This window comes from Impatiens glandulifera, chromosome 2, assembly GCF_907164915.1.
Source record: "Impatiens glandulifera chromosome 2, dImpGla2.1, whole genome shotgun sequence".
NCBI classification, from domain to species: Eukaryota; Viridiplantae; Streptophyta; class Magnoliopsida; order Ericales; family Balsaminaceae; genus Impatiens; species Impatiens glandulifera.
This window is the reverse complement of record NC_061863.1, coordinates 44669597-44682667: the sequence shown is the minus strand read 5'-3', so window position 1 is coordinate 44682667 and position 13071 is coordinate 44669597. Positions and strand designations below refer to the sequence as shown.

The 13071-nt window shown below is 26.7% G+C and overlaps 2 protein-coding genes across 2 annotated transcripts; one reads left to right on the top strand and one right to left on the bottom strand.

Moving 5' to 3' along the window:
- Nucleotides 1-2927: 2927 nt before the first annotated feature.
- On the bottom strand, nt 2928-3422 carry LOC124924718 (auxin-responsive protein SAUR50-like). The gene has a single exon (XM_047464712.1). It carries the CDS (start codon nt 3420-3422, stop codon nt 2928-2930), a length of 495 nt encoding a protein of 164 aa, XP_047320668.1.
- A 6969-nt stretch (nt 3423-10391) lies between these two features.
- On the top strand, nt 10392-13057 carry LOC124927169 (cation transporter HKT8-like). The gene is made up of 3 exons (XM_047467533.1): nt 10392-11428; nt 12154-12381; nt 12649-13057. The coding sequence occupies exons 1-3, from the start codon at nt 10410-10412 to the stop codon at nt 12845-12847; spliced, it is 1446 nt and encodes a 481-aa protein (XP_047323489.1). The 5' UTR covers nt 10392-10409; the 3' UTR covers nt 12848-13057.
- The last annotated feature ends 14 nt before the right edge of the window (nt 13058-13071 follow it).

The following is a 13071-nucleotide window of genomic DNA, read 5'->3' as shown; positions in this document are numbered from 1 at the left end:
ATTTTTTTTAGTTTAAGAATTAGGTTTTGAGTTGGAGATGAATTAATTTATTAGGTGAAAGTTACTATATTTATATTTTTAATTTGTGTATTTTGAATTTGTGAATTTGAGATAGTCTAATTAATAGTTCTTGGAGCATTTTATTCATTTTTTTACTTACAAATACATTAGATATATATTAAATAAAGCATTGTTGATGATAAATATGGCACAATTTAGTCATAATCTTTTATTTCTCAATTTAAAAATTGTTGAATGAAATGTGTGAAAAGTAATTTTGTTCTTAGGCTCTATATTGTTTTTACTATTCAAATTAAGTTAAAGTTGTATTTTGTTCGATCCAACATCTTTTTACTCGAATCAGATTTTTCGTTCAGAATTTTTTAATTTGAATATTACTCTCAGATTTTGGTCGATTGTTTGATCCTCGTAACCGTCAATTATGTTGGTGATGTTTTTTCGAGTCTATATTTATCCGCTTTTTTAAAAAAAAAACACAAAAATTAAGTTAGATCTGAAATTATTTCAATCTTGTTTAATAAATAATTAATAAATTTAGTTTTTCGTTTAGAGGCTTCTACATGTATCTTTCCTTGTACTGATTTTTCATTATTTTGAATATATATATATATATATATATATATATATATATATATATATAATTATTCGACATAATTTTTTTTGACATATTTATTAAATCACGAGAAAGAATAAATATAATTACCGTTTTGAATATTTGGTATAAATTTTTTGACATCATCTTTATTTATCGTTATCAAATTCAAACAATTTTGTATTTGAAATTTTCTAAAATAATTCAAGATTATTAGATTTTTCCCATTGCAATTTTAGTTTAAAAAAATTTATTATATTATTTAATATCTAAATTCTCATTTAATTATTTTATATTATTTATAAATTAATATTTAATATGTAACTTTTTATTTAACTAATGTTTCTAAATATAATAAAAAAATGGTCAAATATGGGAAAAAGAAACATCATCAAATATAGAAATGAATGTGAAGATTAGGATGGAAGGACTTTGACTCTTCAATCTTCATAAGATATTTGTTGTATAAGCACTCTAAATTACGAAAAGTATTATTTTATTTATTTTATTTTATTTTAAATAAATAAAAACACAACTTGAATTGAATTGTCATTATCGTTGAAGAAGATGATGAAACAAACGTATACACAAAGGTCACTATCTCTTTATATTTAATTTAATTTATACTTTTTATCTTTTTGTGAATATATATTTGTTTTTTTCTCTTACCCTTCACTTCATTTGATTCCTCTAGTCTTTATCAAATCAAGTAATCAACCCTCCACATAATTATAATGAACTTACAATTTTATTTAAATAAAAAATAATAATTTATTTTAGTTATATTATTATAATATTTTTTATATTTAAAATTTCTAAAAAAGAAAATAAGTATTCTAATAAGTTAATTAAGAGATTAAATAATTGACACTCAAATTTTAAGTTACACATGGGTTTGAAAAAAAATATTATAAAATTATTTTTTAAGTATGTTATAAAATATAACTCATATATATAGTAACAAATTTTTGTATTCAAATCTAATTTTATGGAATCAAAAATTAATTAATTTTTCAAAAAACACAAATTTAATTCTATTTCAAATTTTAAGTGTAATATACTTAAAAAAGAAACTCTGTTAAATAATTTAATAATTCAAATTCAATAAGCTCAATATAGTTTTATTGATCTAATAATGAGTTTAGAATTAACTCATTAAAGCAGATTCACAGTGCAAGAGTATGCTTCTAAATAAAGATAGACAATTGAGTGGAGAATGGTACATAGAAAAATATGTTTTTTAATTACTTAACTTAGAAAATAAGATATTGAAAAAAAAGGAGATACTAAATATTTGTCTATTTTTTTTAGTTAAAAACTAATTTAATGTGTAGATGGAGGGAAGTAAAGAAAATCGTGATATTTTTTTTTATTAACGATATCAATCCCTTTTTAAGTTATCTATTTCAATCTTTTTTAAGTTATCTAGATTAAGATTTGATTAATTTACCATCTTCGCCAGTTCAACTTATTTCGAGTTTTCCTCGATCTGTTCTAACCTCTTATCCAAGTGAAAAAAATCCGCTCCAATCAGTTCGATTATGGAGATCTGTTCCCACCTCTAATGAAAATAGGAAAAATTCGCTCCAATCAAAGTAAAAACGGTTTTTAATTGTCATCAATTGGTCAAATTGACTAAATATTATCTACTAAATATTATTTGACTCAATATTATCTACTAAATATTATTTAATTATTCAAATCTTGACGCAATCTGATTGAATGAAAATCTCTAATCTCCTCCCCAAATCCCTCTCACAAAATATATATTTCAAAATTCAAACCAGACATTTTAAATAAATATGTAAATAAGATTGTTTTTGATAATTAGTAATGATAATAATAATTCAAAACAAACAAAGACTTGACAAGTGGCAATAAAGTACTTTAATACAAGATTCAAAAACTCATTTCTCTATGTCATTTATGTGAAAACAGAGAATGCCCATGAATGGTCACAACTGATTTTACAAATTTACCCCTAAATTGATCAAAAAAACATTAGCAAAGATTACAAACATTTCATCAAAATCTTAATATTCACCATTGATGGATCATAATCAAGTTCATTCATTCATTCATTCATTATTCTCAAAACCCATCATCGATGATTACAATGAAAAAGAAAGAAAGAAAGAAAAAGGAAAACAACATCATCATCATCATCATCTCATTGGAACCCATAAATCCAACATAAAACAGGGCTTAGGGTTCCCGGATGATCAAAACAGAAATCATCATCATCATCATCCACATCTATTCATCTGTGGAAAAATCAAAACCCTAACCCTAACCCCTAAATCAAAATCAAATCTTAAGCTCTACTTTTCTGCAGCCGAGTAGAAATTTTATCACCATTTACCGATTCATTACAATAATCATCTCCAGTTCCAACAAACATCTCCAAGAACCCTTCCAATTCGATTCCAGCATAAGTAAGTTCATCATTTTCAAGACAATCGATCAATTTTTCAAAGAAATGGATCTCGCAAGGTAATGACAGACCTCGGTTACTCTTGAATCCGAACTCTTCAGCGGCTTGGTCGAGGAGAGAGACGAAGACAGGTAAGTTGAGGAATCGAGTAGGGATTACGAATCGGCGGTGTTCTTCGCCTACGTAGACGGCGACGGAACCGGAAGGAGTGATTGGACCGGACAAATCGGTTTCGAAATCATCGGAATGGTGGTTTTCATCTATGCATGAGAGAACTGTTCGTCTTTTGATGCTGAGATTCTTCCATTTTAGCATTATCTGCTTCAATCTTACGATTTGACTGATCTTGTTCACTTTCTTAACTGCGGACGCCATGGAAATGGAATTGAAGGTTTTAGAGAGAGAAGTTGAAAAATTGAAAAAGTGAATAGTTGAGACTTGAGAAGGAACCATTAATGGGGAAAATAATCAAAATATAGTCAGTCATATTTTGTTTAGTAATAAATTTATTTATAGAAAAGTAGTATCAATTTTTATTTATTTGTAGATTTGTGTAAAAATATACTTTTATATATCAAATGTGAAAGTGGTTATAAAGAGAATAAATATCATGAATTTAAATGATATTTTAAGATTTTAGAGAAAGTTAATTAGATTATTTATTTTTAAATAAACAAAATTTTATATTATCAATTTAAGATGATAAAATTTTATAATTTTATATAATTTTATATTAAAAAATACAAGTTTATATTATAAATTAAAAAAATTATTATTTTTTAATTAATTTTATAATTAAATATATAAATTTTAAAAAATAGTTAACTTAATTATATAATATATAACTAATATTTTTTCAAATAAATTTTTACGATTTCAAGTACGTCTTACAACAATTTTAAATAAATTCGCCGTTGAAGATTATGGGCTCTTTGTGTGGTCTAAATCCATGGTCCCAAATTAGACTCATTATTTTTAATATACTTAAAAAGCCTATAATATAATTATAATATAATTTGGACTCTTATTGGGCTTAGGCTATAATCACCATAGTCAAGAAATAAATAATCAAATACTATATTAAAGCCTATAGTATAATATTATTTCTATTAAGTCTGGTCTAACCATGAAATTAGAATTTATAGGTGTCGTTTTAATTCTTACTTTTCGTTTAATATAAAATTTCAATGATGCAAATTAATGTGTTTTTGTGTAAACATTTAAACGTGTTAAATTGATAATATTTTTACAAACATTTAAAAAGTTAAAATATTGAACGTTACTTTTTTAAAATTTTTTAAGTAAGTTACCATTAATAACTATATTTTTTAACTTAGATATTTCTTTTAATATCGAATTTAACATGTTAGAACCGATATTTTTTATTTTTAAATTTAGTTTTTATTTTAGTTTAGTAAGTTAATCTATACATTAATATATATATATATATATATATATATATATCTTATATTCCAATATATAAGAAGGTGTCTTATATGTAAATTATATGTAAATTGTTGTACACCTAACAACTTTGAAAAACATATGGTATGTAACCTAAAAACAAAGGCAAATTTTATTAGAGAATATGTTAGAATTATTGAAAAGTCATTCTAAAAAAATAAATTGGGGAGAAAGGGACATACAAAATTAATATTAACATTAAAAAAAATTGGTAGACTTTAAGATTATAAATTTAAATGAATTGAAATTAGAATTCATTGGATTCTAATTGATGCGTTTTTATAATTTTTAATTTCACTATTCTTAGTTCGGAATTGTAATTTTAAATAATTATTTTTTATGTAATTTAAATAAAAGTATATTATTATTTTATCATTTATAACATGGTTAACGTGTTTACACCAATAATATATATATATATTTTTTAATTTAAAAAGTGAAAATATCGAACTAATTTATATATATTTTTAATTTAGTAATTTTTTTAACATATGAGTTAGCATGTCATAACCAATATTTTATATTTTTAAATTTAGAGAATTAACATGCATATATATGTGTATTCACTTATATATAAGAGATATTACAATAACTAGCATGTATCCCGTGCATTTGTACGAGTAATAATATAAAAAATTGTGAAAAAAATATTACGGTAAAATTTTTATGGGCGGGTCAACCCACAATCCGATCAAAGTATCCATTTACTCTCACATATATCTAAATTAACCACGGCTCTCGACCCGACAATCCGGACACTTTAAAAATTAAGCATCATTATATATATGTAGATTAGTTAGTTAAAAAGTTGAACTTATATTATTAAAATGTCCCACGGTTATCAAATTTTGGGTTGAATTTAAAATATAAAGTGTTATTAGCTTAGTTGGTTAAAAGTTTGTATTTGTTTTTGTTATGTTGCAAGTTCGAACCATACCTATAACATTTTTAATTTTATTTTTAACCGTTTTAAGTTTATGGGTGGGTCAACCCATAATCCGACCCAAATATCCATTTACTCTCACATATATCCAAATTAACCACAGATCTCGACCGACAATCCGGACACTTTAAAAATTAAGTATCATTATATATATATATATATGTGTCTTATATGCAAATTATTGTCTACCAAACTTTGAAAAACTTAGTATAAAGTGAAACCCAAAATTAAAGGCAAATTTTATTAAAGAATAAGTTAGAATTATTGGAAAGATTGTTGGAAATGATAAATATTTTACAAATTAATAACTATAATAAGAATATAACTAGCACTTTGAGGTAGAATGAAACAATGTATTAGTTATTGTGAATTGTTTCTATTTTGATTTTGTGGTCATTCTTTGAGTTATAACCTAATTACCTTAATGTATTTGTTTTGATTTTTTTTTTTTAACTCACGAAGTCATTTTTGCGATAAGATAAATAGATAAAATTCTCACTTCTAAAATAAATTTAAATACTTGTCTTAACAAAAATTAGTGGAGTGTTCATCTTGTATCAGTCTTTCAAAAATTACATAGATTTGTATGTGAATGGAACTTTGTTAAAATTGAAATTAGTATTAGTAGTTGAAATTATTTATTCTAATTTGGGCCAGCCCCTGACCTTTGTCTGTCTCATGCGAATATAGAATAAATAATCAATTTCCCATGAGAATATAAATATAGTAATAATTTTATAAGATTTTCATCATTTTCATATCATATATTAAAAATGTAGATAAATAACACTCACGATAAATAAAAAATAAAAATAAAAATACACTAAACTTAATCAAAAATAAAAAGATGAATTTTAAAAATGGATTTTTTTTATAGAACGGAACAGTATTTTTGTCATCCGTCATAATTCTGCCTCGAACATTATAACACAATTAAATATAAAACATCATCAATATATTTATTTATTTTTTATATTTTATAAGAATTTTAAGTTTAATTTTTATAATAATATAAATATTTAATATATTATAATATATAATATTAAAAATTTCATTTTTATAATTTTAATATATATATATATATATATTTAAAATATATGATATAACTGTGCCGTAGAATTCTCCGAAACCGAACGGAATAGACAGTAAAACTTAATCCTCGAAGTAGAAGTCATTCATGTACATAGATGAGTGCTTATATAACGTGAGTATATAATTTAAAGAAATAACAGTAAAATAAAACTTGAAAATGCATATATATAACTTCTAAATTTATTTAATAAATGAAAGCAAATAAATCAATATATGCTTGATCACCAAATTGAGTAAGAATCATAATAGCACACAATTACATATTATTCTATTTTAATTTAAAAAAAAATGGGAATCAATAGAAATTAACAAACTCTTGTTTGTTTGTATTATCAACTAATCTTGACTTTGAAATGTAAGAAGGACCCTACTATTGGTTGTTATATTATATTTATAATTTTATATAAATATAATTAGAAAAAATATGTTAAAAATACTATATTTGCATAGTTCTCAAACTTTGACTCAGTCTGTTCAAATTGTATTGTCTTAATATTAAATTGTTTTTTATTTAATTTTAAAGAAACAACTATATATTATGTATTATAAATTTAATTAAATATGATGAGTAATTAATTCTATTAAATCAAATATAAATAAATTGTTGATTAAAATGATGATGATAAAATTGAAAAGGCTTGTAACACTGAATCACTAAATTTTTAATAAAATAATTTTAAAATATAAAAAATAGATATATAAGTTTTCAAATAATTAATTTCATTGTGTTTTGAGTTAAAATATTAACATATGTAGTGAAACATCTTTTTCACAATATATTGAAAGAGGTGTGTTTGATAACAAGGTGAAAATTCATATTTCTATATTATTTTTGTAGTTATCTTTAAACAATTATATTTTATATCATTACATGGTTTTTACAATTATCATTTATATGATTACATGATTTTTTTCAATGATATTATTTTTTTAACCGAAACCATTTATTAAAGATACAAAATAAGTTATGTTGTCTCAGACAGCACGGTCCCACAAGGGATTAAAAAAAATTAAAAAAATATTTAAATACTGCTCAAATTTAATTTAAAATTAAATATTTAAATAAATAAAAGATAATCATGGGAATGTGTTCTCTGACTTTGAATAGCATTATGAGCCATTGGAATAATGCACTTTTAATTAATTGAATGTGTTTTCATTGCAATGCAAATAAAACTCAATTCACAAGGGATAAACCACTTAGTCAAAATAAGTTATGATATAAGCTACAAAGTGGTTTTTCTTTGCAAATAATTAAAGCTCAACTCATTTATGTATTTACCAGTTACCACCACTTTGACTATACTTTATAAATGGTGTTATTGAAAAAACACACAAATGCGATATCAAACCTAAACATGATCTAATGTCACGGGTTTATTCATACCTAAACTGTCTTAATTTAAGATGGGATCATAATCGTGAAATAGTATTAATCACTTATTTTAAAATAAAAAATATATAAGATTTAATTTAATATAACAAATAAAATGTAATTCACATTTAGGTGTAAATTATTTTATGTAATAATATGTACAAATTAATTCATTGCAATCTTTATAGTTGGAGGTTATTTTTATTATGATATTTAATGTATTTTAATTTACTATAATTAAATTTATAAATTTAATTATATATTTTTTTGAATTAAGAAAAACTAAAATGACACTGACCCACCTTGAAATCATAGTTACTGACCCACCGAATGGTATGAAATTAAATAAATTATGATCCACATAGTTTATTATCATCGTATAGAGCTATATAGATGAAAATTCTCTCCTTTTTGGTTAGATTACTGGTATTCCTAACAAAGGGGCGGAGCGGCCAGAAAGAAAGAAATTAAATTATTTTAGAGATCCTTAAATCTTTAAGGACTTTTAAGAACTTGCACAATGTTAAGGAAGATAAAAGTTCTAAAAAAAATTCTAAGGACTTTTTAGATATATTAAAGACATCGTGAAAGAAATACTAAGATTCATCAACAATGACGAGAAATAAACAATGGTTGAAGTTAAGTGCTCAATTTAATCACGTTTTCACTTTTTGATTTAATATTTATAAATTTTTTATAAATTAAATCGATTTTGTTTTAAAAGTTCATCGACAATGTCGAGAGACAAACAATGATTGGAGTTAAATGCTCAATTCAATCACGTTTCCACTTTTTGATTTAATATTTATAAAGATTTTATAAATTAAATCGATTTTGTTTTAAAAATTTCCATCAAAACATAGATTCCGTTTTATATTAATTGATAAAATTTTAACTCAAGTGAAAAAAAAAAAAAATACAAAACAAATCTAGGGTTTGATTCTCATTTAGGATAATCTAGCTTCCTATATTAATATTAAATATATATTTGTATATGAGATTCTTATACTTTAATTATTGATAGATCATATTAATTGGGAAATGAATAATTAGGTTTGCAAATTGCAAAAAACATAGATTGTAACATGACTTGATTGATGCTTATGCCCGCACCCATTGATCCGACAGAATAGAATAGAATGATGTTGATTATTATTATTATATTAGATCATAGATGTAGATAAAATCACATGTGGAAACATGGTTTGTAATGGTTGAATTAATGGATCAATATAGTCAATTTTTTTTAATAATTAATGGATGCTTTTTTCTCCAATATTCTTATTATATAGACAATTTCTACTTAAAAAATTAAAAAAGGGCTCAAAATGGATTTCAGTTTTTATGAAAACTATGAATTTTGCATAGTATGATTAACTTATTATATATTTCAACTATGAAATAATGACTTTTTATCTTTCATAATAATAATAATAATAGGTGTGCCACATAAAAGAAAGAAAAAAGAAACACGAGGCACCGGCCACCTCATAATCAATCATGGTTTCCTATATTGGTATCCCATCAATAATCTAATAATATTTATACTAATCTAAACCATTGATTAGAAAATAAATTACTAACAAAATATGTAACTATCATTGATTCAATGTTGGTGTGTGAAATCAAGTTGGTAATCATTTATTTAACTTTGAATGTTTGATTTGTTATTCATCACTAATCAAAGTTCAATCACCATTAATTGTGGAAGCAAAATAATCTCAATCCACTAAGTTAACTAGGCCTTTATAAAAGCAATCATTAGATTTAGATAGGTGATTAAGAAATTACTCTTCATTTGAGCACAAAATAATAATGATAATGTAACTTTATTAATTAGTTATTAGTGTTAGCAAATAGGATTAGTTTCATTTCTAAGTAAAATGTTATAATATATGTATATATATATGAGAAACTTTGAGTTGGAACATTTACCAACACTTTTATAGATGCAAAGTGTTTTGAATGGAGCTCCTAAACTCAAACCTCTAGTAGATTTTGAAACCATGGAATTTTAGTTCCTCGTATCGGAAGATTACCCGATTTACTCACCTTCATCATTTTGGAGGATTACTCTCTCGGTTTTCCCCAAGTTCAGGCTTCCTCTACGCCATGAAAATCTTTTAAGGGAGTAAGGATCGATGATTCCCACTTTAAGTAATCGAACACCATTTTCAAATAAACAACGTTTGGGGTATAATATGGATGTAATGATATTCAAATAAACACAGCATTTTGTGTCTATTTTGTATAGGTTCTCTAAACTTCAAGGACTAGTTTGTTTAAAAACAAATTTAAACAGACAGAAGAACATTCTATTCCAAATAAGAGCAATCAAATCAACCATATTATCCTCATGTGTCAAATTATCCAAAACACAACTGAATCATTTCAGCTGAAACCCATTTATCTCCTCTCTATTTAAATCCAACTCCAAAATCTCATTCTTCATAGCCCCCCACCACAAGCCTCTCCTTCTTAGGAGAAGATGAGGAACTTCTCACTTCTCCTTCTCCGTCTTAACTCCTTCGTCTTGAAGCTTCTTTACTTCATTCTCCTTTCTTCAACGGGACTCTGGATTCTCCAGTCTCTAAGCCCAAGAACTGACCACCATTTTAGGCCCAGCAAACTTGACATCTTCTTCACTTCAGTGTCTGCTGCCACTGTTTCCAGCATGTCCACTGTTGAAATGGAAGTCTTTTCCAATGCCCAACTAATAGTTTTAGCCATTGTGATGTTCTTTGGCGGTGAGGTCTTCGTTTCCATGGCTTCTCTTTACTTGGACAAACTCAAAAAGAAGATTATGCTAAAACGCAACCATGAAATGGTTGAAACCATTTCTATAAGCAACACTACCCATCCTTTAGAAGAAGAGAAGCTGAGACAATCTTCAACCCAGTTCTTGAGTTTCATAGTCTTAGGATACCTTTTAGCAAATAATATCCTAGGAACAATCATGGTCTTGGTATACATAGTCGTTATTCCAAACGCTAGGCATGTCCTAAGAAGTAAGGGTCTAAACATAGTCACCTTTTCCGCGTTCACAACTGTCTCCACTTTTGCAAGCTGTGGATTTGTGCCGACGAATGAAAACATGATTGTTTTTAGAAACAATTCAGGTCTTCTATTAATACTTATGGCTCAAGCCCTTCTAGGGAATATGTTCTATCCTTTGGGTTTGAGATTCTTGATCTGGGTTGTGGGTAAGTTTTTTAAGAAGAAAGAGTCCAATTACTTGTTGACAAGTAGTGCCAACATTGGATTCCTTCATTTACTTCCAACCCTCCATTCATGGCTTCTTCTTGTTACAGTTCTAGGGTTCATCATAGTACAGTTCATACTCTTCTGTTCTTTGGAATGGAAATCTAACATCTTGGCTGGACTCAGTTCGTACCAGAAAGTTGTAGGCATCTTGTTTCTAACTGTTAATTCAAGGCATGCAGGTGAGACTATTGTTGACCTCTCCGTTGTATCAGCTGCTATGTTGGTTCTGTTCATCGTAATGATGTTAGTCTCCTTCTTACTTCCTTACAATACTAGTTTGAGCCATCATTATGCATAAATGAAAGACTGCAACTAACCAACATTTCCAAGTAGGGAACTGGAGATGTCCACAAAAATAGTGAGTAACTAAATCATAAACAATAAATTAAGGCATGAAGAGTCAATAATTTTCCACAGCCTATTGTAGAGTAACAGAAACTATACCTAGGTTTAAAGATTTAACAATGTTTAGATCATGTGTTCAATACTTGATATACACACTAAGATTTCTCATTCAGATGTGAATCCAAATGGGATCATATTTGTAAAAAGGGTGCATTATAACTTAGTCTAACCTAGATCCATATATGCCTAATAAAGGCATCAGGGATAGAATATCTCTTCCGGATGGAGGCGGAGTCTGATTTGAGCTCAGGGAGGGCTAAAAAGTTCATCTTGAATAGATCTAATACCAAATTTTATGTATATAATCGGATGGTGGGGTGATTTCGGTGTATATAGACAGCCACATCATCTTTCATATCAAATGTATCTGGATCTTTATCCCGAAAATTATTGGCGGTTTCTCAGCCAGATCCAGATTCAGAAACAAACACATTTCCGAAAACTCTATTAGCCAAACTTTAACATTAAAAAAAACTTTGTGAACTATAGCCATTAAAAAACGAAGAAATTGCATACTTCACCTCATAAAGGAATAAAGTAATATTGACCAACTTTCTTGACAGGTATCTTCCTCCATATACTTCCTTTATACCCATCAGCAAAAGCGATGAGCAGTGCGAAGAACATATTATTGAAGGCAAAAAGAAGAGGAGAGCAATTGAGAATTTCATTTTCTCACAACTTTCTTATCTAGTCATGTTTGTCATTCTTGTATGCATAACGGAGAGGAAAAAGATGAAGGAGGATCCCCTCAACTTCAATGTCCTCAGTATAGTTTTTGAAGTGATAAGGTAATCCCTTCTACTCCCAAGTTTCTACCATTTGAAACTTTTACCAATATCTATGGGTCCGCATTGGAACATTTATAACACAAACTGATCAGGTTTGAAAAAAATCTTGCTGAAAACAGGTATAAGCTACTGGAAAATAAATATATAAGAACAAACATTTTTTCTCAAATTGACTCAACAAGCTATTATGATATGCATTATAATAGGCAGAGTTATTGCAGAGGGAATAGATTATTATAGCATTCCTTGTTCTTTTTTTGTTTTCAGTGCATATGGTAATGTGGGATTCACAATGAACTACAGTTGCGGGCGACAACTGAAGCCTGGCGGAAACTGCAAAGACAAATGGTATGGATTCACAGGAAAATGGAGCAACGAAGGGAAATTAGTTATCATTGTGGTCATGATTTTTGGGAGAATAAAGAATTTCAACATGAATGGAGGCAAAGCATGGAAGCTTTTGTGAGCGGCAGTGGCACATGATGCAACCATGTCAAACGATAGAATGTGTACATAATTAATCTGTCAAACGATGGTAAAAATAAATAAATTCTGCACCAGCGCCAAAAGATGAACTATGATTGGGCATCTTCCTTGGAATTGATGCAATTTACTTGTACTCAACATTTGTTTTGCTTATACTCTACACATTATTTGTTGTCGATCCTTGTTTTATTTACACTCAATGTC